We start from the raw sequence: 24,758 nt of genomic DNA, 5'->3' as shown, positions 1-24,758 counted from the left end.
TTATTTTCTTCTGCTCGGGTACTACTGCAATAAAGAAGGCTGTATACTAAAATCTATATATCTTGAAAATATTGTTTAATTCTTTGCATGAGCGGTTATTGGAACATACAACAATATCTAGTGATCCAATAACGGCACACAAGACCTCTTTTTCCAATGTAAAGAATTATTTGAAAATAATGTCAGACGACTTCATTTGAATGTTGTTAGGGTGGATGTACCAATAGCCGCATAGCTAAAAACAAATATTCGTATAAAATCGAATAATAAAGCTAGCGTCATTATTTTTACATCATCTGAAAGCTTTTTGACAAAAAAAATCTATTTTTACATGAGCGGATACTGGTGCACTAATGGTAGTTTATTTTGAAAGTATTCGAATATCTGATGAATTATGTCCATGGAAAGGAGGAGTAAGAATTCATTTCTGAAAACGGCTTAATAGAATGTGACATCGCCTTGAACCTACGGAATATTGAATCACGCCATTTTTCTCGAGCAGCCAACGACCGTCATCATATGAATATTCGGATATGTACACACAGGACGACCCAACCTAAAACCGATTTTCCAATAAAACAAACTCAATCTAATCAGTTACTTAACATTTATTTGTACTCTTCATTCTTCCAATGAAACAATTGTCGAGTTCGTGTATTTGTTTCTTCCAAAGATTCAATATATCCAAAGTCCAAAACAATCAAGTAGCTATGTTTGTTGGTTTACATTTTTTTCTTTTGCTACAAGTAGACATCCAAAATACAAGTAAGCATCTAGTCACGTGTTTGTGTACGGTTGAGTTGTGGTTATTAGTGTTTTTTTTCCTGTTATTCGGCTACTAAATAAGGTATGTGCATATTGAGTCGAACAATCGCTCTGACTGATTACCCCCTTTATAGAACTATATCAAACTACGCGTGTCGACTTCAACGTTGTTTCCCCAATCGACAAAACTGGATTCGTTTGTTAGATTGATTCAAATTTTTGTTCGAACGATCGCGGACGATCGTTCGCTTCTAACGTCTACCTATTGAAGTGCCAAGTATCTTTTTTAAAATATCGATCAAGCGACCAAGCTGAGATAATAACATTGACGGATTTTATTATAGCAATCTTTCCGATCTTTGAATCTAAAGCATTTAATTCACTGGTTCTGTTTTATTATACCCACATTTGATTGCGAAAAATTGTTACTTCTAAAGCAACTGCTCAAATCTGCCAATGGAACTTATTGAAATAGCAGCTGGTCGCGCGTTTACCTTTAATAGTAGCGACTGCGAAAGTGCAACAAGCACTCTAATTTATTTCAATAAACCCTATCTAAATTAAAATCTACCTGCTATTCCATCCTAAGAACCTTAAAACTGTCCACTAGCGCTGCTATCTCACTTGTAACCTAACTGCAAATCATCGTCACGTTCGATACGATACTCGCGTTACTTAAACCGATATATCACAATACCGCATTGTTGTTTGTTTTATTTAGGTGTGTATTTGCTTTTTTCTAATATTTTATACACACACGAATGAGTTCCTGTTTCTGAAAATACGAAACCGATCTACGCGGAGTACCTTTCCCAGCAAGCAAAAGTTTTAAACTAAACGGCTGATTGAAGCTTGTCAGCTATCAAACAAGTTATGCAATGTAATGTTGCTAAAATATCGATTAGCTTGGGTTTTGGCGATATTGCAGGGCGATTAATGACGTTTTATGACGTGGATCTTTAATTCTATAAGTCTCTTTTTGGAAATACAAATTTATAATTGCTTGCAAGTGATTCACTTGAAACGCAACTGGTAAGAATTCTAATTGAACAAGACTTACAACATGGTAAGTGATTTGTTCTATCCCAATAATTGCATAAAATGTGTGGGAGATGGGATTTTGAAACATTCTTGTAATTTGAACTGACCTAGTACCTATTTACCCAAGGTATAACAACTAAAAATGCTTTTCAATTACATGAGAGACAGTGGATAGGGGCCTTACGCAATTTTGACAAAGAAAGCCTTTGATTAATAACTATGCAAATCCTCGAATAACACAAAACTGAGAAGCATGCTCTTTTTCATTGGTGATACAAGAGGAAAAAGAAATAAGAGGATAATACTTATATCACTGCAAACTATCGCTATTCAAATAACTTATCCATGTTTTATGGGATTTCCTATGGGACAGTTATGTGGATATGGTCAGTAAACTACTCACTTACAATACAGACATTTTACCCACATAATTGCGGATCAAGAAACAATAACTGTTTGTGTTGCTCGGTTCCATGCGTTTCCTTCATTTGATTGCAATTTGAAATGGTACCTAGCAATAAACAAATCTCTCCAAGTCTATATGAGAGGCATCTGAAGTCAGATAGGATGATCTGACTCACAAAATAAAAATATGTAATTTCTTATAGTGGTTAAGATACATTTATTGGCACATAAACAACATAACATGGCGACAGTGACCAATCAAAATTTCCATGATTGAACCACCTCACCATACACCATTCAATTCTGGTTTGTCTCAAATTCAGAACATGAATAGCCTTCCGAACAGTGGCGATTTGAAAGATTGAAACTAATATTTTCGATACTTTTTAATATGGAGAATTTGAATTTAAAAGATGGACTTAAAGGACAAGAACTGATAGTCCCGTGCAGAAATTTCAAAGATTTAAATGAAAAATCACTGTTCAAAGTCGAGTGTTCGGAATTATCGGAATTTATGACATGAAACACTGCCCATATTGCCCCGAATGGGTCTTTCAAATTTCATAATTTTAGAATGAATTAAGGGGCCCAGATAGCCGTAGCGGTAAACGCGCAGCTATTCAGCATGACCATGCTGAGGGTCGTGGGTTCGAATCCCGCTGGTCGAGGATCTTTTCGTAAAGGAAATTTTCTCGATTCTCAGGGCATAGAGTATCTTCGTACCTGCCACACGATATACACATGCAAAAATGGTCAATTGGCAAAGAAAGCTCTCAGTTAATAACTGTGGAAGTGTTCATAAGAACACTAATCTGAGAAGTAGGCTATGTCCCAGTTGGGAAGAAGAAGAAGAAGAAGAAGAAGAAGAAAGATGACATTTTTCTATTAGAATGTTTTTTAAAGTTTTATCTTTTTGCACAAAGTGTTTATAAATACTTACAAGTTTCAAGTGTAGTAAAAAAATTAATTATTCAGATATGGGATAATTTTACAACCAAAAATGTGGTGCTCATATTCTTATTCAGATATTCTATCACAAAATCTTCAAAGATTCTTTTCAACTGTCCAATTGTTTCGGCCGAAACATTGGACGTTAGAAAAGAACAGTTTTAATTAAGGATTGAAGGCTTAGAGCCAAAAACACCTTTCACTAATGGGGACGGACCTGGTGTAGTGGTTAGAACACTCGCCTCTCACGCCGAGGACCTTGGATCGAATCCCATCCCCGACATAGTCACTTATGACGTAAAAAGTTATAGTGACGACTTCCTTCGGAAGGGAAGTAAAGCCGTTGGTCTCGAGATGAACTAGCCCAGGGCTTAAAATCTCATTAATAAAGTCAAACCAACCAACCTTTCACTAATTGAATTACAATCGATCTTTCACTAGTTCGTTATCTATGATTTATCCAAGATTTCTTCTACGGATTTCATTGAGAATTCTTTCGAGGATGCCTTCAAGTTTTTGGCCATGTATTTACTCAAGAATACTGTCGTGAATTTCTTTAGAAGTCCCTCCAAGGATTCTCCCAATAATTCTTCTAAAATTCTTCTAAAAAATCTTTCAAAACTAATTCTAGTTATTCCACTAGCAATAGGGTTCTCAATTTGTTGATTAAGTCTTGTTTTCATTTAACAATACGATAGAGCGTGTTCTTGCTACTACCTTGGCAATTTTCCCCCGCTCAAATAACGGCTATATCATATTTAAACTTAAGTTAAAAAAATGGGACCAAATATAAACCTCGACACTTCAAATCAAGTTTGGCGTTCACTAGTTGACAAAAACGCCACAGGGGCTTTCATTTTTAACACTGCACGGAGAAAATAAAGTACTCAAAAGTGAGTTCAATCCACTCGATTCCGGGGGTTCGTGGGTTAACCTAATTTTGAGTTGACCTAACAAACAGTTGCCATGCAAAAATAAGTACTGGCTAATTTCTGTTTACACAACCAGCCGATGAAATAACTAAACTTCCAGTACTATGCCTCTTACCGAAACTTAAGGTAACGCACAAAGTTTCGGTTTATGGGATGTTTTGCTCTTCGCTTTCTGACAACAATAGAAGGAGCGAATGAAATAGGGAGAGAAAAAGACACGGGAAACTAGATATACCCAAAATTTGAGTTTAAACCAAGGCGTGTGACAAAATCTAAAAAAAAACCGAAAAAATGATTGTCGGGATTAAATGAAAGAAAACTTTTTAAAAATAGGGTCCTGAAGCCCTGTCCCAATTTTAGTGCTAAACGCTTATGTTTAGGAGAAAAACACATGTTTACTCAATTTTTTAATGTTCTTCGTTGGTTTTAGTCCAAAAACCATTTTTTTAATGTTCCTTCTGATTTTGTCACACCCCTTGGCTTAAACTCAAATTTTTGGTTATATTTTGTTTTCCGTGTCCCTTCCAAAATGTCAGATAAGAACAACCCCAGTGTTAAAACTAAAAGCCCTGTGGTGTTTTTGACGACTAAGCGAACGTCAAACATGATCAAAAGTGTCAAGGTTCATTCATGGACCTAATTTTTAAATTGAAGTTTAAACATGATAAAGCCCTTATTTGAGCGGGAAAAATTGCTAAAGTAGTTGTAGTAACATGCTCTTTCGTGTAATATTAAATAAAAACAAGATTTCATTAAAATTTTTTAGGACCCAATTGAGTATACATGTATTTTTAGCTTAAACTAACGTTCGGTACTAAAATAGGGATAGGGTTTAAGGATCATGTTTTCCCAAAGATAATTCCATCAATTCGTCTAAGAATTTCTCCATATATCCCTCGAAGTATTCCTACGATTCCTAGGATTCAAGATGTAATTTCCCTACGAATTGTTTGAGTGTTTCAGCAGAAATTTTGTTAGGGGCTACTCCTTGATTTATCACCCTACAAGATGTTGTTCAAATATTTGTCAGGGAATTCTACTAGGATCTTTTTCATAAATAGTCTCCAGAAATGTTTATCAAATAACTCGACAAAACGTGTCCTTGCTACTACTTTGGCAAATTTTCCCGCTCAAATAACGGCTCTTTTATATTTAAACTTTAATGTTAAAGATTGGTCCATATTTGAACTTGAACTTTGAAACGTTCACTCCGCCGACAAATTTTCACTGGGGCTTTACATTTTAAAAAGTGCTCACACTGGAGTTGCTCCTATCTGACATTTCTGGAGGGACACGCAAAACAAAATAAATCCAAAATTTGAGCATTTGGTACTGAAATTGGAACAGGGCTTTAGGACCCTATTACTTAAAAATATGTATAACAATTGTTTACAGCGTTTTTCTCGGAATTTCTTTAAACATTTTCTCCAAAGTTTTAAAAGGAGACTACTACGGATTCTTTTAGAATATTTATAAATGTCTTCCGGGATTTGAGCAGATTTTTTTTCAGGGACCCCTAATAAAATTCTCTAGGGATTATTTCATGAATTCTTCCAATAGGAAAATAACTGCAATCCAATAATTGTGCTTGAAATTACTCCAGGATTTAGTTCAAGTAATCCTGCAGGATTTTTTCTTAAAACTAATAAAAATCTTTGAACCTCTAAATAATAAATTTATACGAATTTCTACAATGATTTATCCATGGATCCAATCCCAGAATTCTTTCAAAGATTATTCCATACGTACTCAGTTTCAGGAATTTCTCCTTATGGATTAATATTGAGATTACTTCAAGAATCTCTACAGTGAATAAATCATTCCTAGGTGTTATCAGGATTTACTTGAATTTCTTCACGAATTTTATGTGGAATGAAATCCTCCAATGACACCTTTAGAAATTTCTTCAACGAATTCTAATCATGGATCGATCATTCACCACGGAGTTTCATAAGAATTTCTTCAGGTTTTTTTTTTTCGAATCTTTCAAGTATGTGTCCATGAATTTATCCAAGAACTCCGCAAGTTCCAGTATCCGTAAACCTTTTGAGAAACGATTGAGTTGAATAACCATATATTCTGCAATTGATTGACCCTAAGACCTTAAGACCCCAGGACGCCTCAAATTTACGATAAAGTGGCCAATTTGTATCTAAACATCTGTGCCAAGCTAATTGGAACGCATTTCAGTGAACTATTATGTTTGAGCTCTAGTTTTCGAGAATTGAAACGGTTTGGTATCCATCAAAACTATAGCCGGTTCTTCTTAAAATGGTTGTCATTGCAAAAATTAAAAAAAATAACTTGACATGTCCCAAGAAATCGCCATTTTTACCCGACTTGACCCTGTGACACATCGGAATAACTCCGGTCACAGGAATATTCCCGAGTTTCTCTGGCCACTTCCAGTGCCTCTGGCTAGATATACAGTGTGTGGCTAGAAATACAAACTCCAAATTACTTAAATACTGAGGTACTTTCTAAACAATGTTTGTTCATTGGAAAAAAAAGTATATTTCCAACCATCTCATTTCAAATGATTCCACGTCAACAATAAAAAACGTCCATAACTTCAGCACACCCCCAAATCCAAGCACAACCGATTAAAAACAATTCCTCTCACACTTCCCATCCCAATCTAAACCACATCATTCAAGCAGCCATTGCTAGCAGCTCCATCCTGGCGCTGCCGTTGTGGCTCTTTCTCGGCCTCCGGCCCAATTTCGGTACTGCTCCGTCCGCTATCACTATTACTTGCGGTGCTACCGAGCTTACGCGGAACATTCCGACGCGGAGTTCCATTGCTCCCGAGTGTCACCTTTGCCACCGCCGCCGCCACCACATCGTCGTCATCGCGATTATCATCATCGTCATCACCATCACCGCCACCACCACCTCCAACATTACCATCATCATCTTCCTCATCGCCGTAGCAGATGGTTCGACTCACGCGGCGTCCGTTATTAATCTTCCCGCCGTCGTTCCGTCCGTGAGATCCATTGTAACAAGAGCTAACCGAAAACAGTGCTTGCAGTTTACTAGGCTTCTGCTGGCCCACGGTAGACCCCAGCAATGGTAAGCCCTGGTGGTTGCTACCGGTTCCGAATGTGGATGTGGAAAGCGAGGATGAGTTCGAGGATGATACCGACGAGGACGAGAACGACGACAGCAGACCACCGATGATTGGCAAGGAGTCCCGTCGCAGGTGGTCCGCTATCGTCGACGTGGCACCGGAGGACGTGGAAGCAGTCGGATCGTTACTAATACTTCGTCCCACCACTTTGTTCGGACTGGTGATTGGACTCGACGCGTTGTTGTACTTCTTTTGTTGAACAGCTGCGTTTAACGACGCTTGCTGGGAAATCGGCCCATGCGTCAACACGTTTAAAATATCACAATTATTGATACTACTACCGCTAACAGCACTACTAGTACTAGATTTATTGTTGGACTTACAGTTAGTGTTACTACTGTTATTGTTGCTAAAGCTAAATTTCGCGTTGGCCGACATTCGACGCAGTTTGTTGGCCGCGGTGGAGACCGCTGCTTCGACGGCCGAGGCCGACTTTTTGATTGGCGATTTTGTCGAGCTGGGCTTCACTGGGGGTTCAGGAGCCGAAGTTACCGACGATCGGCTACCGCTCGGTGAGCACATGGCCTGACTAGTAGTACGAGTGGCACCCGGAGCGGCAGCATCCTCATCATCATCAACGTCCTCGTTCGGTTGATCATCGTCATCGTACGCTATCGAATGATGAGTATGGTTCCGAAGCTGAAGGTGATTGAAGGGACAGGACGGTGACGCAACGATGTTCCAACCGGTGACACCGTTGCCGTTTCGGGTGTTGCCGGCGAAGTTTGAGGAGATGGTGGAGGTAGGTGTGGTGACGTGATGACGGCGAGTGTTGCTGCTGACGACGGTTCCTGTTGGTGGTTGGTAAGGTTGGCGTTAGTACTGGTTGGTTGGGCAGTACCGGAGATTGTGTTGTATGATGGGTGAGTTTTGAAAGATTTTGGTAAGTAGGCAGATGATGGGTGGTTTGGCTAAGGAGCGATTAGCGGATGTGGTTTTCATTGAGCGGGTTGGACAGAAAATATGCGGAAACCGGACAGGAGAAGCATAAGTGGCTACTCAGTTGCACGCATGTCGTTAAACAAATGAAATGTGGGTTAGTGATTTAAGTGTGTTCTAGCAAACCCACATCACATTAGAAGAAACGCTTACCTCACTTACCCAAGTCAAAGAAGACTTTCCCTTAAAGCCTGAGATACCGCAGCAGAAAACTGTGTATCAGTTTTTTTGCTCAAACAGTCTGAAGAATCTCAACGTGAACAAACTGAACTTTAAGTTTAATTAAATGGTAATCAACCCAATGCTCCCAAAAATTGTAGAATGCAAGAATTTATTGATCTCTTAGCTAAGATAAAATGGAATAAAATTGAAAGAAATTGTTTGCCAAGAAGATGATCAGCATCATACGGTACTGAGTCCAAAAATGAGGGATTAGAAACATTCTATAGACTATAATGGTTTTCAATCGAAAGTAAATAAACATTAATAAGAGTTACAAATGGTATAAAAGATCAAGCGGTACTAGGTGAAACGTGATGACGTCGGAGCTGCTCTTTTGCTAGGGCTATATGGTCGATGTTAAGTTAGGGTGCCAACATTTTCCTTTTTTTTGAGAATAATTAGTTAAAAGTTTGACACTTCGCGATTATTGAAATTTGAAAATTTTTAGTATTTTCACACATTTTAGTGTTATTTTTAAACAATATAATGCAAAATGATAATCACGGAGTAGTAGTTTACGCAACAAATTACAGAATGATGATTTTTACAGCACGAGTCCAAGGAGGCTTACCGAGATACACGTGATGAAAAACAGCCAATTACGATGATAAATGACAAAAAAAAAACATTATTCAAACCTTTAATAGAATTATTTTGTGTTGGATTATCTGTCTGATTTTTTTTTAAATAACAATCATTTAATCCTTGCATAGCCGAAGTGTGTTCAAATGCATCAAATTATGTAAAATATATTAATTTTCATTGATGGATTATAAGATGAATCATTCGATGCCGAGTTTTCGTTTTTACGGGTAAAAGCACTTGGTTCACTCTGACTGCATACTTCGAACGAATCTCTTGCAGTTTGAACTATTCATCAAATCTGATTAAAGTGAAATAAAGCTAATGTAATTGTGTATCTAATAATAACATAATCAGTTTTTCACAAGTTTTGTATTTGGTCCCCTCTGATTTAACGCCGACCATATGATGTATGTCCCACTAGGGTGGTTCAAAACATCGTTATTGCTCCACACCGCTTATTCGATTCTAGATCAAATTCTGAGTGTCCTTCCAAAATTTGAGCTCATTTGGATAAACATTGAGACTGCACAAGTCCTGCACAAGTTTGTATGGCAAGTACTATGGCAAAAGCATACAATTCATTCTATCAGCTATAGTGTTGCCCATGTGCTCTTGAGGGCCAGAGCAATACATTCGTCAGCTACAACTTTACCGAAGACCGTTTTCAAATCATTCGCCTCAGTAATTAGTTATTGATTTTGCATGAATTTGAAAATCTTTGGCTATAATAGTTGAGCTACTCTGCGGGCATTACTAGGTATAAGCAGTGAGACATATTAATCATGATTTATGTGCGCTACCTTTCACGCCAGATACAGCAATGTGGACATTATCCCACGTGACCGCTTAAGCAGCATTACTTAAGGCCAATTTCTTCACCTTCGCTTAAGCCGTAAACCACGTTTGCCCATGGGGTTAAACTAAGTATTAAAAATTAGCAATACCATATAAGGATTCTACCCCATTACCCCGAATCCCATTACCCCGAATGGCTTTAACCCGAACGCCATTACCCCGAATTCCACATCCCCGAACGACCCATTACCCCGAATGACATTACCCCGAATGACATTACCCCGAATTCCTATATCATGGGGAAATGTCATCAATATTATCATGACACGATAATTGTAAATTCGGGGAAATGGCATTCGGGGTGATGGAATTCGGGGTAATAGTGCATTCGGGGTAATGGAATTCGGGATGATGGCATTCGGGGAACTGGCATTCGGGGTAATGGGGTAGAATCCCATATAAGGCATGGTATCCAAGTAACGTAACGCTAAAAATCGGATTTTTTTACCCCCTCTTCTCCGATGTAACAATAAATAACGTTTCACGCTTACTCAAGACTGCACCTTCTATTTTTTATATTTATTAGAAAAACTGTAAAAATGTTTTTATTTATTTTCAATAAAATATCTCTTTTCCTCGTTTAACAAAAGTATCTTCTCCAGTATGAACGTTGTGTAACGGTTACCAAACCCGCCCCCCCCCATTCCCTAGTGTAACAATGAGTAAAGGAAGTTTACCTCCCGCCCTTAATGTGTTACGTAGTATGTGTACGATACCTAAGCCGAATTCCATGCCAAATCAGTCAGTCACAGAACTCGACCATCTTCGATTTGCAGTAAATTTGGCACATGTTTTCGGTATAGCCCATTTTGCGAAACGTTTTTGAACAGCTGATCGATTATTTTATGAATGACATTTTGACAGGAGGTGGTGTCGTAACGTACGCGAAACACGTAGGACCGATAAAGTAAGCTTGTTCATTTTTTTGACTTGAGACTATTTGAATAAGTTTTCGAGATTTCACTTAATATGTGAATTAGGCATTTCACGGCGAAATTCTCTCTCCTTTCGCTTTTCAACAAAACTTGAAAACAACGGTGCCAGTACCTGGCATCGTTGTTTTCAGATTTCCCGAAAGAGGGAAAGAGAGCGATTTTCTGATGACATCACTGTGTAATGGGCAATTAACGTTTTAAACGCATGCGTATATCTTTAGGCCATTCAGAACATTACAATAGGTAAGAGATTTCTGAGATTACTATTCTGTAACAAGTTGGCAGCGTGCAATCTTCTTTCAATATTTTCAGTGGAACAAAATTGCGGAAAATAATTTTCTGCACCACTTTTAAGTTGTCCTCTCTGACAGTTCAAACTGCTAAAAAAATTAAGAAATAATTCGACGTAGACCTAAAAATAACTAATTTTAAACACAGTCAATTTTCAAATCACGTGGGGCAAGTGAAAAATTTCTCATTTCATATTGAATTTGTGTTTTCTCTTCAGGTACTTATAAGTAAACAAGGTTCGCAAGTATCATAGGAAACAGCACGTGCTGATAATTCAAGAAATACTATACTCAAAGCGTTAAAAGCTATCCAAAAGCATGGAACTTCTCTAAAAGAGATTGCCAAACATTACGATATCAATGTGTCTACTTCGGACAGCCGATTTAAAGGAAGACGTTGATTGTAAAGTTCCAATATAAGAGAACACACGGTAATCTCGTGGAATGTCTATGTAAAGCTAGTTCAAAACATATAAATGGGGTAAAACACAAAAAAGATTCTAACTGCTTTATTGAAGAATTCCGTTCCAAGAAAGATTTTTCCCGAAGAGTTATGCGACGTCAAATCCGACTTTGCTAAAAACAAAAAACGAGCGGTGGAAATTCTGCATAGCGGAAATGCAATTGCTGTCCCATCATGTAAGAACTAACATTGAAAATGTTGTAGTTATAATGTTGTCGATTCATTCAAACATACATAACTGAACAGAATAAAATTGAAGTGACAAGAAAAAAAAACCTTTTTTACGTCTTACTTATGTTGTTGTTCATTGGGACGCCTTAACAAATGCTAAAGTTAATAGAAATCATAAATATAACTATTGGTTTTTCAAGTTACTGTTCAAAACGACAAAAATAGGGAGACTTAATTCAAAAACTTTTTCTGTATTTTTTTTTTTCAAATTTACATAAAAATCAATTTCAGTTCGTTTATTTCAATTTAAAGTCTTTAGAATTTGATGAATCCCAACTATACGAATTTCATTACCCACTTTCCCCACGGTACCTTATGCTGGCAATCAAGTTAAAGTTACGTTAGTAGACTGATCCCCAGCTGATCCCCGGGAAGATTATTATTTACCCTGAAAGACTTAAAATACTATTTGAAGTTTGTTGAATTCATTGTTCGCTGAATGTTATTCGCGGAAACCTATGAATTTAAGTGAATTAATGAAGCTTAGTGTTCTATAGGCACTTCTACAGTTTATTAGCTTGGTTTTCTCATAAACATAGGCTTAGGTGGGCACGATGAGCACCCTTTGTTTATGACGTTCTTACAGAAGTTTTTTAGTAAATTATGTGGGATGGGAGCACTTTGTACACCGCGAAGCCTTCACAGGTGCTCCGTGATAATTTTTAAAATTTGTATCCATGCTTTGAAATATCTCAACTTTTTGCTTGAATTAGTAACTCGTTGGTTACAATCGATCGAATTTTCATTTAGGATCACTCTTGATTTGTGCTCTTGAAAAATTAGAGGTCATTTGAATCTTTTTAACCGTATGATGTTTTGAACGTACACACCGTTTTTACGAGTCTTATACGCACGATGTCAAAATTCTCGATCATCCTCGAACTGTTATGTATTTCAGATAATTTCATGATAACGATTTTCGTGACTGTTAACCTTTTCAAACTCATTATTATAGGCTCAAAATCTACATATTACGCTACAGAAACTCGCTCAGTTGTTTGAACTAAAAACAAAAGTCGGAAAATTCCCTTACCAAACCAAGTTTCATTAAGATGCCTAATTGTCACAGGTTAAGTCTGAAATAAACAAACGGACTCAATCATCTTGAACAAATCTTTTTAGATTAGAATTAAAACAATTTTCAATTTGAGATTAGAATTAAATCAAAATCAATGAAAAACTGATCAACATGAATCGTATTTTATGATTTTTGTAGGAATTTGATCGGCACTTTAAGCTTGTTAAAAATCCAGATTTCAAGTTTGCATTTTTTTAGGAGCTGAGCCAAAAAGGCTGAAAACTCCTGGCAAAGGTATCATATTAATAAACAAGAATTTAAAACGTTATTCAAGGTGAAATATCAGATTTCCATTCAAAGATATATTTAAAAAAAGCCTAAAAGTTATATTTTTTTAAGATAAATACTATCAGGCATTCAAGATAATATATTCGGATATTAGGGATGGTACACATATTATGTCACGCTAAATTTCAACTTTTTGGACCCCCCCCCTTTGTCGCGTTTTTTGTATGAGTACTCCGAAATTTTTGTAAGGCTTGTCACGCTTGGCTTGACCACCTCCCCCCCCCCTCGGAGCGTGACGTAATTTGTGCATGACCCCTTACAAGCATTGAAAAATAATAGTTTTCTTTTGTATATTTCATCTTTTGAGGCACCCGTATACCATTTTGCCCCGGAGTATTTTGTGCGAGGATAAAACAGCTATTTATTAAAGTGTTATTTGGAAAACTATTTTTTACTTTTCAAATCTTTAATCTTTAAGATTAAAGTGATAATGTCCAATATAATAAGGACGGTTGTTAGTTTTACCAATATAAAAAGCCTACTTGGCTTAAATCGAGCTTACCTTAGGGTGCTCATATTTCCCCGTCTACCTCTAACCATTGTTAACTCATGAATGGTCGGATACAGAGGCCCTGGGCTTAAAGTTTAAGGAGCAATCAAAATGTCATTCTGGTATAGAAACTTCAATATGGTAAAATTTAATGGAACCATAGTTTTTTTTAGGATGAATTCACCATATCAATCATTGAACAAAATTACAATACATTAGGATGATATCATTTACTCTTCTTCTGTATTGTTAAATAAAATACCTCCGTGCTAGAAGTTACATCACCTCGTACTTTCAAACGTGGTTTTCTATAATCTTAGTTTTCTTTGATATATTCACTTCAATTGACTTCCGTATCAACTCGAATACTTCGATTTATGCTTTAAATCACGAGTGAGCCTACATGGAATATGACTCTTTCACATAAAGCTCTACAGCACGTGCACAGTGACATTACTTACCCTTTACTTCTGACTACCTCAATTACTCCATGTTACAGAAATGAAACTCCAGAACGTCGAGTCTGAAGATCAAAAATGTGTTTAAATTTTTTTTTTGTGTTTAAAAATGTGTTTTAATTTCATTGTGAAGATTCCATGAGCACATACTATCCCGTGCAAAAGTTTGGGTTCACCCTCTTAAAAACATACAAGAGTGTTTTGTTCATATCTCTGTGATTATACGTCCAATTGGAATTCTCTATGGCGCATTCGAAAAACGAGTTATGAGTTACTTCGTAGGTATTTTTTCAAAAACTTATTTTGAATTTTGTATACTAATTTTTTACTTGAAGTTGTGACATTAAAAAAAAACACGCTATAAACATGGTCAATTTCGTCAGCATTGGATCGACCATAATTTCAAATCAGTAGAATCGTAATCTTATATTCTTTGAAGAGCACTCACGAAATTTTTGCGGCGAACCAATAAATTTTGTTTTTGGAGACCTTGTAATGTGATTCATTTACTACTGCAGTAGGACGACCAAGCCAAATGGGACAAATCCGAATCAACAATTTTTAAAATAAACACCCTATTTTTATTCATAACCCAAAAAATAGTTATTTATAATCGACAACTTCAAAATCTCGCAATTGTTGAAAAGCCTAATGGAAGATATATGCTTCTATCGGCAGCTGAATGCTTAGGGGTATCATTGATCAGCGGGGTAACATTGATCAGATTGACTCATCTCGTAATAAGTTGGTATCACCATATATTTATTGAAGGCACATTTCCAAAGCATGAATGTTGCTTCTCTTTCTTATAGTCATGAGCTAATAAAATTTAAGATTTTTGAGAAAATTGCGTTAACTTCATGCGTAAATTTGTCAAGTTCTCGAAACAATGATTTCAATGGTTGAGGATGACACTACCGAAGATTCTTGTCTCACATAACCTCTGCAAACGATACGCGGTTCTCATCAAAACTAGGATCGCCGAAAACGATTGTGTTGTCAAAACTTCCATAAGTATGTTCAATTAGGCAACATTACCAAATGACTGTAGAATTCCCTTAGGAAAATGCCTACCTTAAGGCGTATTCCGCGGTTCGAGGTAATTTTAATTTTAAAATAACTCAAAAACTACATAAATGACTTGTAAGCGTTTGACCTTCAGATTCGGCTTCAGGGGCCATGATCTAAGTAACTAACGACATTTTCAATATTTCCGACCGTTGTTTACATGGGTGATCAATGTTACCCCATATCAGCTAATTAAAAAAATCGCATAAAACATGTTTTTAAACATGCTTAATTCATTAAAAAAAAAATACAATATATAGTCACGAGTTACGGGTGACAGTACTTGTTTTAAAAATATAAAATTCGCAATATTTGCATTTTTAAATGAAATATTTCAGAAGTATCCTTAAAACTGATCAATGTTACCCCAGATTACGGTATCTCCGTAATCTTTAAAAATAAAAAAAAACCTTTTCTCCGGGAATTTCAAGGCTTTTGAGGCAGTACAATTTGTGAGAGCCGCACTCAGAGCTACTCTCTGCTCAAGACGATGAGGAAAAGCATTTGCTTTGATTCAGGTACCTATTGTGTTACATGTTCGAACGTTTTTTTTTTGCATTTTTTTTTGTTGAAAAAGGAAGTGATCGAATGTAATGCCATCCAATTTTGCTACATGGCAAAACATACGTTAAATTTGCGGTATGGCTTCGATTTATCTTACCGTTAAGGTCGTCAGTCAAAATCTGAATTGTTCTATTCGAATATTTTCTGTCCACCAGCTTCAGCACGCATAATGTAAGCAATAATGTACATGATTTTCAGTAAAAACCAATGCGATGGACAGCTTTATGTACAGCACCCTATAGCAAACTAACAGCAAAAACAAGTCAATGAATAATTGTCGGAAAAGAACAAAAACCATATATATTCACTATGTACGAGATGATGAATGAAACACATCAAGTGAAGAATGTAAAATGAAGTGACTCCTCATATATGAAGACACCTGGCGGACAAACGATAATTCACACCGGACTATATGAAGGCACACAAGCAGTACAAATAGACAGAATCTTGATTCACCTCTTGTCGTAACAAAAATGAGGGGTATTCGCAACGTTCACCGTAAGAAAGGAAACCAACGTACGTTTGATAGATTCTTGTGCAATATATGACAGGTAAATGGAATGGTACACGTTTTAACGACTTGGTTCGACATTGACTTTCATTAGAGAGCATAAGAAGAAAATAAAGAGATTTTTGCGCAAATAGAAAAGTACGAATTACAATGAATAGAGTGTAGATAATGTGAAACAAAAGGACGTAGAAGGAGTGATATTTCTCAAAATAAGGAAAGTGACTGCGAAGAAAAAAAGAAAGGCTACACAAATTTCGATAGAAATAATCGTTCTTATTCAACTGTATCAGCATTATCATAGAGTTTTGTGTGTATAAAACTATTTACTACTACAACAAAATAAAATTAGTAAAAATAAAAATCATCTCAATCTTCTCAGTTTGTGGGAGTAGTTTGTTGTTCGAATTAAGTAGGTCTTTGTTTCAACTAGGCATATATATCAAATAATCGACAGAAACAGTGTTTCGCTGAAATTTGTGGCCCTAGCGCACGCGTACATAAGAAGCAATGAACATGTGTTTCGTAAGCTATAGAATTTGTTTAGGGTATTCTTGCCTATTGACTATTTTGTTATAATCTCGCCGGGGGGGAACATATACTACGCACTTAACGAAACTTAACAACGCACGCACACACACATTTCTGCACATTCATTCTAAATACACACGATCGCATGCTTAAAATCACACTCACACGTAAACAGCACAGCCGTAGAGGTACACAGAGATAGAAACAAGAAGGGAGGTGGGATGGGGGTCCTACTGATCGGCTTTCTTTGTCGTTGGAGTCGAAACTTCCGACGGGGTCCCATCGCTTGCAGGCGAATGAAGAGCCAGTTTCGCTTGGGAGGATGTCTTCATGACGGACTTCAACTCCTGGCCCAGCTCTCGGAAGGAGAACGGCGAGCAGCGATTGACTCTGGGAGCGATGGGGCTGCCACCGGCGGACGTTGTCGTTGGAGAGGGCACCTGGAGTTCATTGTCGGAAGTCTTTTTCGATCCCATGCCGGCGGCTGCTAGCGATTGGAGGATTCGATCGCAGAAACTAGCATTCTCCTGCTTCGGCACGAGTCCAAGCGACTTCGATGAGCCGGGTTCGGGTTCGCTTTTCTCGAAGGGACTCTTGTCACGTGGTTCGTCGGTTTTGGTAAAAGGAGTTGGGTGGGGATTCGCTTTGGTGGTGGGAGATTGGATGGGACTGACTTCAAAGCCAATCTTGAGCCGTTGTTCACTGGGCTTTGCTATCACAATGGCGCATTCACTGTCGGGAACAGCATCCAGTATTGGTTTGGCATTTCCATCGGGCCTCCGAGAGAGATTCAGTTTCATCAAATGACCGGGACTTTTGCAGGGGGATTCGAAACTAAGTTGCTTATCACATATTGACGAGTAGTAATCTATCGACAGAAGATTTTCGTTCGAGGCAGTTGGAGGTTGTACAGCTGTTACAGCTGGGGGATGTTTGACTACAATGGGACTTGTGGTGGGGGAAGTAATGGCCACAGCAGTGTCACGCAGGCCAACGTTCGAGTGGGTCAGGGTAACGATGTCACTGCTTTGGGTTAGCACGTCTTTCAAATTGGGATCGCTACGCATATTTCGCAGCCACCGGAGCTTATGAAATTTACCCTTCCCAGATTTGGCCTTTCCCTGCGCCGATATCGATGCTCCGGAGCATGCACTGGCCGTTGACCCAAACTCACGGGACGTCAAGGCGTGACTTCGGGTTACATTTGATTTGAAGGATTTCTTCTTCTTACGCCTGAGCACAATTGACGACCAGGCGGTGCGATTAGTAGAAGGAACGGCTATCGTACCGGTAGCTGAATGTTTCGCGATAAGTTCAGAAGCAGAGGAAGGAAGTTTTCCATTGTTGGTGTCACTGCTCTTGTGGAACCGTGGTACCGACATTTGCATCAAGAGGGAAGCAGAATTTAGCACACCAGAGGAAATGGAAGAATCAACAGCAGGCACTACTGAAAGTTTACTACTATTACTAGTACTACTAGTTGCGAATGTTGTATTAGCTAATGATTGGTTTAATTTTGAACTGCCAATTGGTTTACTGCTACGTCTACCACTACTTCTACTACTACTACTGCTACTACTACTCCTACAACTATCAGTATGGATAGGTTGCGCGGCTCTTATCGGCTTGGTAACGTCACTCTGGTTGTTGCTTTTGCTGCTGCCACCAGATGGTGCTGGCAGGGGCGAAGTAGAACTTGCAGAAATGGGAATTTTTAGGGAACCGAGAGCAGGACTGGGACGCGAGGGAGTAAGGCCGGCACAACTACCGTAGTAATAGTTATCGTTTCGATAGTACAGGTTAGCATTATCGGGCGCTTGACACTCACCGGAATCCCATCCATCCTCTTCGGTTGACGATTCCGAGCTGGACGATTCCGAGTAGTCCTGACAGTGGAGTTGATGGCTATCATCAGCGTAGTGCTGCTGCGGGATGTTTTCGAGCGACCGCTTGAAATACTGCTGCTGCTGTTGTTGCTGCTGTTGGGGATCATGATTTTGGTGGTTGTTCTGCTGCTGCTGTGGCAGTGTGTTTAGTTGTTGCTGCTGATGATAGTGGTGCTGTTGTTGTGTCTGGTCATGCTGCAGGAAACCACCGGGTGAACTGTTGTGGTGTTTGATTATCGTTGGTCGATAGGGATCGCTGCTGATTTGTCGATGCGGTGGATGATGTTGCTGCGGCTGGAGAGGCGAATGATGCTGATGCTGCTGTTGGTACAGCCTCTGCAGCGGGATCTGGGACTGGGGAAATATGTGCGACTGTCGGTTGTTCTCCATGGTGCAACTGATCAGCTGAGACGACGACTTCAGGGTAACGCTCTCCGAGAACCTACCGTTCGGTACTCTTCGCATTACGAGTGACACCTGCAAAAGACGAAATAAAGAAGCGTTGATACAAAATGAATCTTGGTTTATCATTTATCTTGAAACATCAACATGATTGCGTTTATTGAAGAAGTTCAGGTGTCGAAATCCAATGAACGGCTTGTGCCCCTACTCACGATTTCAAAGGCACTAATCTGCAGATATAACGTACGAAGCTAATCTTCTCATTTTAAACTTGTGCATTTACAGAAAGTTTGAAATAAGAAGATCGACTTCGTAAGTTCGTTATATCTGCAGATAAGTGCCTTTGAAATCGTGAATAGGGGCACAAGCCGGCCACAAGAGACCCAGATAGCCGTAGCGGTAAACGCACAGCTATTCATCAAGATCAAGCTGAGGGTCGTGGGTATCAAAACATGGAGTATCTTTGTGCGTGCCACTGCCAAGTTCTATCAGAAGCTCAACACATCCTGCAAAGGCTTCGTGCCGCGAGCTGAGATGTGCCGGGATAAGGATAGGAGCATCTTGACGGACGGACGCGAGGTGATCAAAAGGTGGAAGCAGCACTACGATGAACACCTGAATGGCGCAGAGAACACAGGCACAGAAGGTCAGGACAGCCAAGGCGATGGCTACATCAGCAGAGCGGACAGTGGAAACCAACCAGCTCCCACGATGGGGGAAGTTGAGGATGCCAATTATCAGCTCAAGAACAACAAGGCCGCAAGGATGGTATCGAAGCCGAACTCATCAAGATGGGCTCGGACAGGTTGGCCGCTTGTCTGCATCGGCTGATAATCAGAATCTGGGAAACGGATCAGCTACCGGAAGAGTGGAAGCAAGAACTGGACAAACTGGAGTGTGAAAATTATCGTGCAATCACTATCCTAAACGCTGCTTACAAAGTGCTATCCCAGATTCTTTTCCGTCGTCTATAGCAAACGAGCTCGTGGACAGTTATCAAGCAGGTTTCATCGACGGCCGCTCGACAACGGACCAGATCTTTTCCGTGCGGCAAATCCTCCAGAAATGCCGTGAGAACCAGGTCCCTACGCAACATTTGTTCATAGATTTCAAGGCGGCATACGACAGTATTGACCGTGTAGAGCAATGGAACGATCATAGACGAGAACAGCTTTCCCGGGAAGCTCACAAGATTGATTAGAGCAACGATGGACGGTGTACAAAACTGCGTGAAGATCTCGGGTGAACACTCCAGTTCGTTCGAGTCTCGGCACGATTTTCACGAGATCCGGACAATTTGTTTGCTTCGTGGACGACATGGATATTATTGGGGGAAAATTTGAAACGGTGGCAGATTTGTTCACCCGCCTTAAACGCGAAGCAACAAGAGTCGGGCTAATGGTGAATGCGTCGAAAACAAAGTACATGCTGGTTGGCGGAGCTGAGCGCGACAGGGCCCGCGTCACGATAGACGGGGATACGTTCGAGGTGGTGGACGAGTTGGTCTACCTCGGATCTTTGTTGACGGCTAACAACAATGTTAGTCGGGAAATACGGAGGCGCATCATCAGCGGAAGTCGTGCCTATTATGGGCTCCAGAAGAAACTGCGGTACTGCGGTAACGATGTACAAAACTCTCATAAGACCGATAGTCCTCTACGGGCATAAGGCGTGGACTATGCTCGAGGAGGACTCGCAAGCTCTTGGGGTTTTCAAACGCCGAGCGCTAAGGACGATCTTCAGCGGCGTGCAGGAGAACGGCGTGTTGCGGCGAATGATGAATCACGAGCTCGCTCAACTCTACGGCGAACCCAGTATCGTGAAGGTAGCTAAAACTGGAAGGATACGCTGGGCAGGGCATGTTGCAAGAATGCCGGACAACAATCCTGTAAAGATGGTGTTCGCTACGAATCCGGTCGGAACAAGAAGGCATGGGGCGCAGCGAGCTAGGTGGATTGACCAGGTATACCAGGACCTGGAGAGCGTGGGTCGCGTGGGAGGGACCCACTAAAAGGTAGAATTTCTAAAACAATGCCGATACAATGGAGTCCAACACAGCAGGAGTCGAGGAAGAAAATCGGTAAGATGCCACGATCGCCAGTGCTTACCACGGGGAATCTGCCGACGTATAGCAGTAGCTCTAAGCAATGTGAGACACAAGGACTACGAGGAGGATTAGGGATTCAGAGTCTAATGTACACACCGAAATCGAGCAACAACGCTACTCAAGGAGGGCAACAACCTGAAAACTCGAGGATGACGGAGGTGAAGAATAGGTCGATGAACTCATCCAGTTCGTCAAAGAGCGGCACAATGTGCATACCGCGATCAAGAGCAAGCTGACGAGCATCAAATTCTCTGTCAGCGCTGCCATGCACGAGCAGAAAGCGCTGAGAATAAGAGCAGAGCTTGCCAAAAAGGCACTGGAATGTACAAGGTGACATACCTAAGAAGAAACGATACAGAGAGTCATCAGGAGAAGATGAAGACCCAAAAAAGCAGCGGAACCATGCAAGGAAAAGGTGTGCCGGAAACGAACGGGAACGATGACGGATGGCAAACCGTCAACAACAAAAGACAAGGAGAAAAAAAAATAGACGACAAGAAGAAAGCGAAGAGACGCCCGCAGCGTGAGTGGTCGAAAGGGTATGCCATACTTGTTTAGGCAAACGACCAAACAACGTACGCAGATATCCTTCGAAAAGTTAGGAACGCGAAATCTTTGGCAAACGAAGCGAACGCAAGAGCACTTACTCAGGAAACAGTTGTTGAGTGCAGATATCTGGACAAGATAACAATCGTGGACGAGGCGAGTGAGGAGCTGCGTGCTTTGCTTATCCTGAACAACTAACCAGCCTTGAAGAGGAGGTGCCATGGCCGTCTGAGGAAGTCGTAAGACGACACACTGTCAGCGACGATTAGGCTACCAGTTGACACGGCGAACAAACTGGTGGAGAAAATCAAGATTCGAATTGGCTGGTCAATATGCCCACTGAGACTCGTCACACGAGCAGATAGGCCACCGATGCGAAGCTTCAAGTGCATGGACTTCGGACACCCGGCGGTGAGCTGTAAATGACAGAATCGAACTGTGCAGGAACTTTGGAGAAAGAGGTCACTTTGGGAAAGACTGCAAGAATCGACCAAGGTGCTTGCTCTGCTCACCGGAGGAAGGAAACACCCACTCAACGGGCAGCTTCTTTTGCCGTGCGTACCAAAAGGCGATCGCAGCCCAACAGTAACGGAGGTAACGCAGATCAACCTGAATCACTGCGACACCGCACAGCAACTGTTGTGGCAGTCGACAACAAAAACTAAGTGCGACGTTGTGATAATAGCTGAACCATATCGAGCACCACTCAATAACGTTAATTGGGTGGCAAATAGCACAGGCACAGCGGCGATACAAGTGAAGGGTAGTTTTCCCATCCAGGAAGTTGTTGCCAGCTCACACGCGGGATTAGTGATCACCAAAATCATCGGAATCTACTTTTACAGCTAAGATGGACGCTCGAAGAATTTAGTCGGATGTTGGAGGAGTTGACCGACAAGCTAGTTGGTCGAAAGCGGAACACTGCGGCAGTGCAGAGGAACACAATATTGGCAACCGGCAGTGGAAGACGAAGGCTTTCGACAAAGATCTCTTCGTTGAGGCACATCGCACCGACAGCGATGTCCTGAACTTGGATGCGGTAGGGCTGACGGCAGCGATGGCAAGGGCAATGATACCACGAAAACGGGAGCTCCGCAACGATCGACGTCCCGCGTTCTAGTGGAACGAGGCACTCAACGCCCTCTGCGCTGCTTACCTTAAAGTCAGTAGGCGTTACCAGAGAGCAACGAAAGAAGAACGAAAGCCAGAGCCAGAGCCGTTTTCAAACGCGAGATAACGCTGAGCAAGTCTGAGTGCTACAAGCAGCTTTGCCGAGCAACTGACGCTAACAATTGATTCTTGCAGTTCCATATTTCGAGTTACCAATCGTTATTCCGTATTCGTTGCCTGAATCTATGCTTATTGTTTATTTCTGTGCGGACGTTATACACCGAGGATTATCATGTACAAGAACACAAATTGACGTCCTCTGGAGAGGAGCTAAGTGGGTCTTGCGTCTCGGATATCAAAATATCTAATACGCATTTTGAAAACTACAATTACCGTGAAGTTGTTAGGATACTCCTTATGATACTTGTCCTTGTGTGCATCATCGATTTCCGATTTGCTAAACTCTAGCAACAGGTTTCCCTCGGAGTCTCCTACAAATACACAAAACAGCGATCATTAAACAACCTGCACTATGGACAGGCAGCGATTGGACTTACTCTTCGCCGATCGTTCCACAAAGTACGTGTTGAACCAAAAGTGGCATTTTTTCTCCTTCATCACCGAGTTCTTGACCAGCTCGATCTTGGCGTCGCCGGCCAATGGCATGCAGTAGTCCAACTTGGCCACGATTTGCTGCTGGTCATTGTTGGTGCCTCTTTTGAACTCGGGCAGTGGCTTCGGATCCTGACCGGTTATGGTGATCGTGCCCTCCTTGAGGTTCACCGCCGGGGCTATCCTAATCTCGCTGATCTGGAACGAGAAATGTCGTGAAGTTAGTTGGGTGTTGTTGGTGTTTTCAAGGTATCGGGACTACTTACATATAACGTCACCGGTTTATAGGTTTCGTTGCTTTGGAGCAGCGAAGCGTAGTACTCGACGTATCGCCTCTGGGATGGAATCGTGACGCCTTTGCTGTCGCTTGTGCGTCTCTGTGCGTAGTAGTGGAGCGCTTCGGCTGCTGTGTTGAACTGCCGGCTGTACAGCAGGTAACAGCAGATCATCGTACCTGGAAGGGGAAGAAAATGGAAAAAGATATTACATGGAATTTTTTTTCGTTGGACCTTTTAGAAAGTCCCTTTTTCAATTATGGTTTCTACTGCGAAGAATAGTAAGGGTAAGGGTACTCTTTTTGGTCACAGATTGTCTTCAATGTTTTGAACGAGATTAAGTCAGATGAAGAGCTGAGTGGTGCACTTAAGTTTCAGTGTATCTTAGGCGTCGCCTAAGAAAATGGCGATCCGATTGAAGAAGGCGTATTGAGGCACACATACAGCGATGATTCGTCTGCCGGTGATAGCTGCGAACAAGATATTGTAGATAGGCGTCTATTGGATGCCAATTGAGAGTCGTTTTGCAATTGAACAAGCGAGCAGAAAAATGTTTCAAGTGCTTAAGCTTTGGACACCGGACAAGCGCTTGCAACGGGCCAGACAGATCCAAAATGTGCCGGAATTGTGACCTCAACATGAGGCATGTTCGTCCACCGGTGTGGTGCGAAATGATGCACCCCGGTGGCTTGTTGTTGGCCACAACATGCCAATTGATAAGTCCGGTGATTATTGATATCCCAAGAAATAGTGGCGAACTCGCCTTCTTAGAATCTATTTACAATTCATCCAGTGTATCTTCCACCGATTTTATTTATTTATTACTAAGAAGCCCTCGTGGTATCTGTCAATGAAATATTCCAAAGAGTTGTCGCTGATTTTTTTCCACATAGGGTCGATGTACCAATAGCCGCATAGCTAAAAACAAAAAATCGTAGAAAAACGAAAAATAACGGTAGCGTCATTATTTTTACATCATCTAAAAGCTTTTTATCTTGGTTTTGTGGGAAAAATATGAAAACTACAACAACTCAAATGTTTGTATTTATTATCGCGTGTGCCACTATAGGAATACATGTGCCTATAGT

The 24,758-nt window shown here is 40.5% G+C and overlaps 1 protein-coding gene across 4 annotated transcripts in view; it reads right to left on the bottom strand.

The window, feature by feature from the left end:
- Positions 1-24,758, bottom strand: part of LOC23687644 (phosphatidylinositol 3,4,5-trisphosphate 3-phosphatase and dual-specificity protein phosphatase PTEN) — a 266,964-nt gene that overhangs the window by 9,561 nt on the left and 232,645 nt on the right. For 2 of the 4 annotated variants that reach the window (XM_021845472.1, XM_021845473.1), the window contains exons 6-9: positions 23,662-23,849; positions 23,341-23,593; positions 23,177-23,274; positions 16,457-19,095 (exon numbers count right to left, since the gene is read on the bottom strand). In XM_021845472.1, coding sequence (XP_021701164.1) covers positions 16,963-19,095; positions 23,177-23,274; positions 23,341-23,593; positions 23,662-23,849 — 2,672 coding nt within the window. In that variant the 3' untranslated portion in view covers positions 16,457-16,962. Of the gene's footprint in view, positions 1-5,517; positions 8,016-16,456; positions 19,096-23,176; positions 23,275-23,340; positions 23,594-23,661; positions 23,850-24,758 lie in introns of those variants that run through there. The other 2 variants (XM_021845474.1, XM_021845475.1) reach the window with 2 other exon arrangements.

This window comes from Aedes aegypti, chromosome 2 (genome assembly GCF_002204515.2).
Source record: "Aedes aegypti strain LVP_AGWG chromosome 2, AaegL5.0 Primary Assembly, whole genome shotgun sequence".
In the NCBI taxonomy this organism is placed as follows: Eukaryota; Metazoa; Arthropoda; class Insecta; order Diptera; family Culicidae; genus Aedes; species Aedes aegypti.
This window is presented reverse-complemented; position numbering and strand designations above follow the sequence as displayed.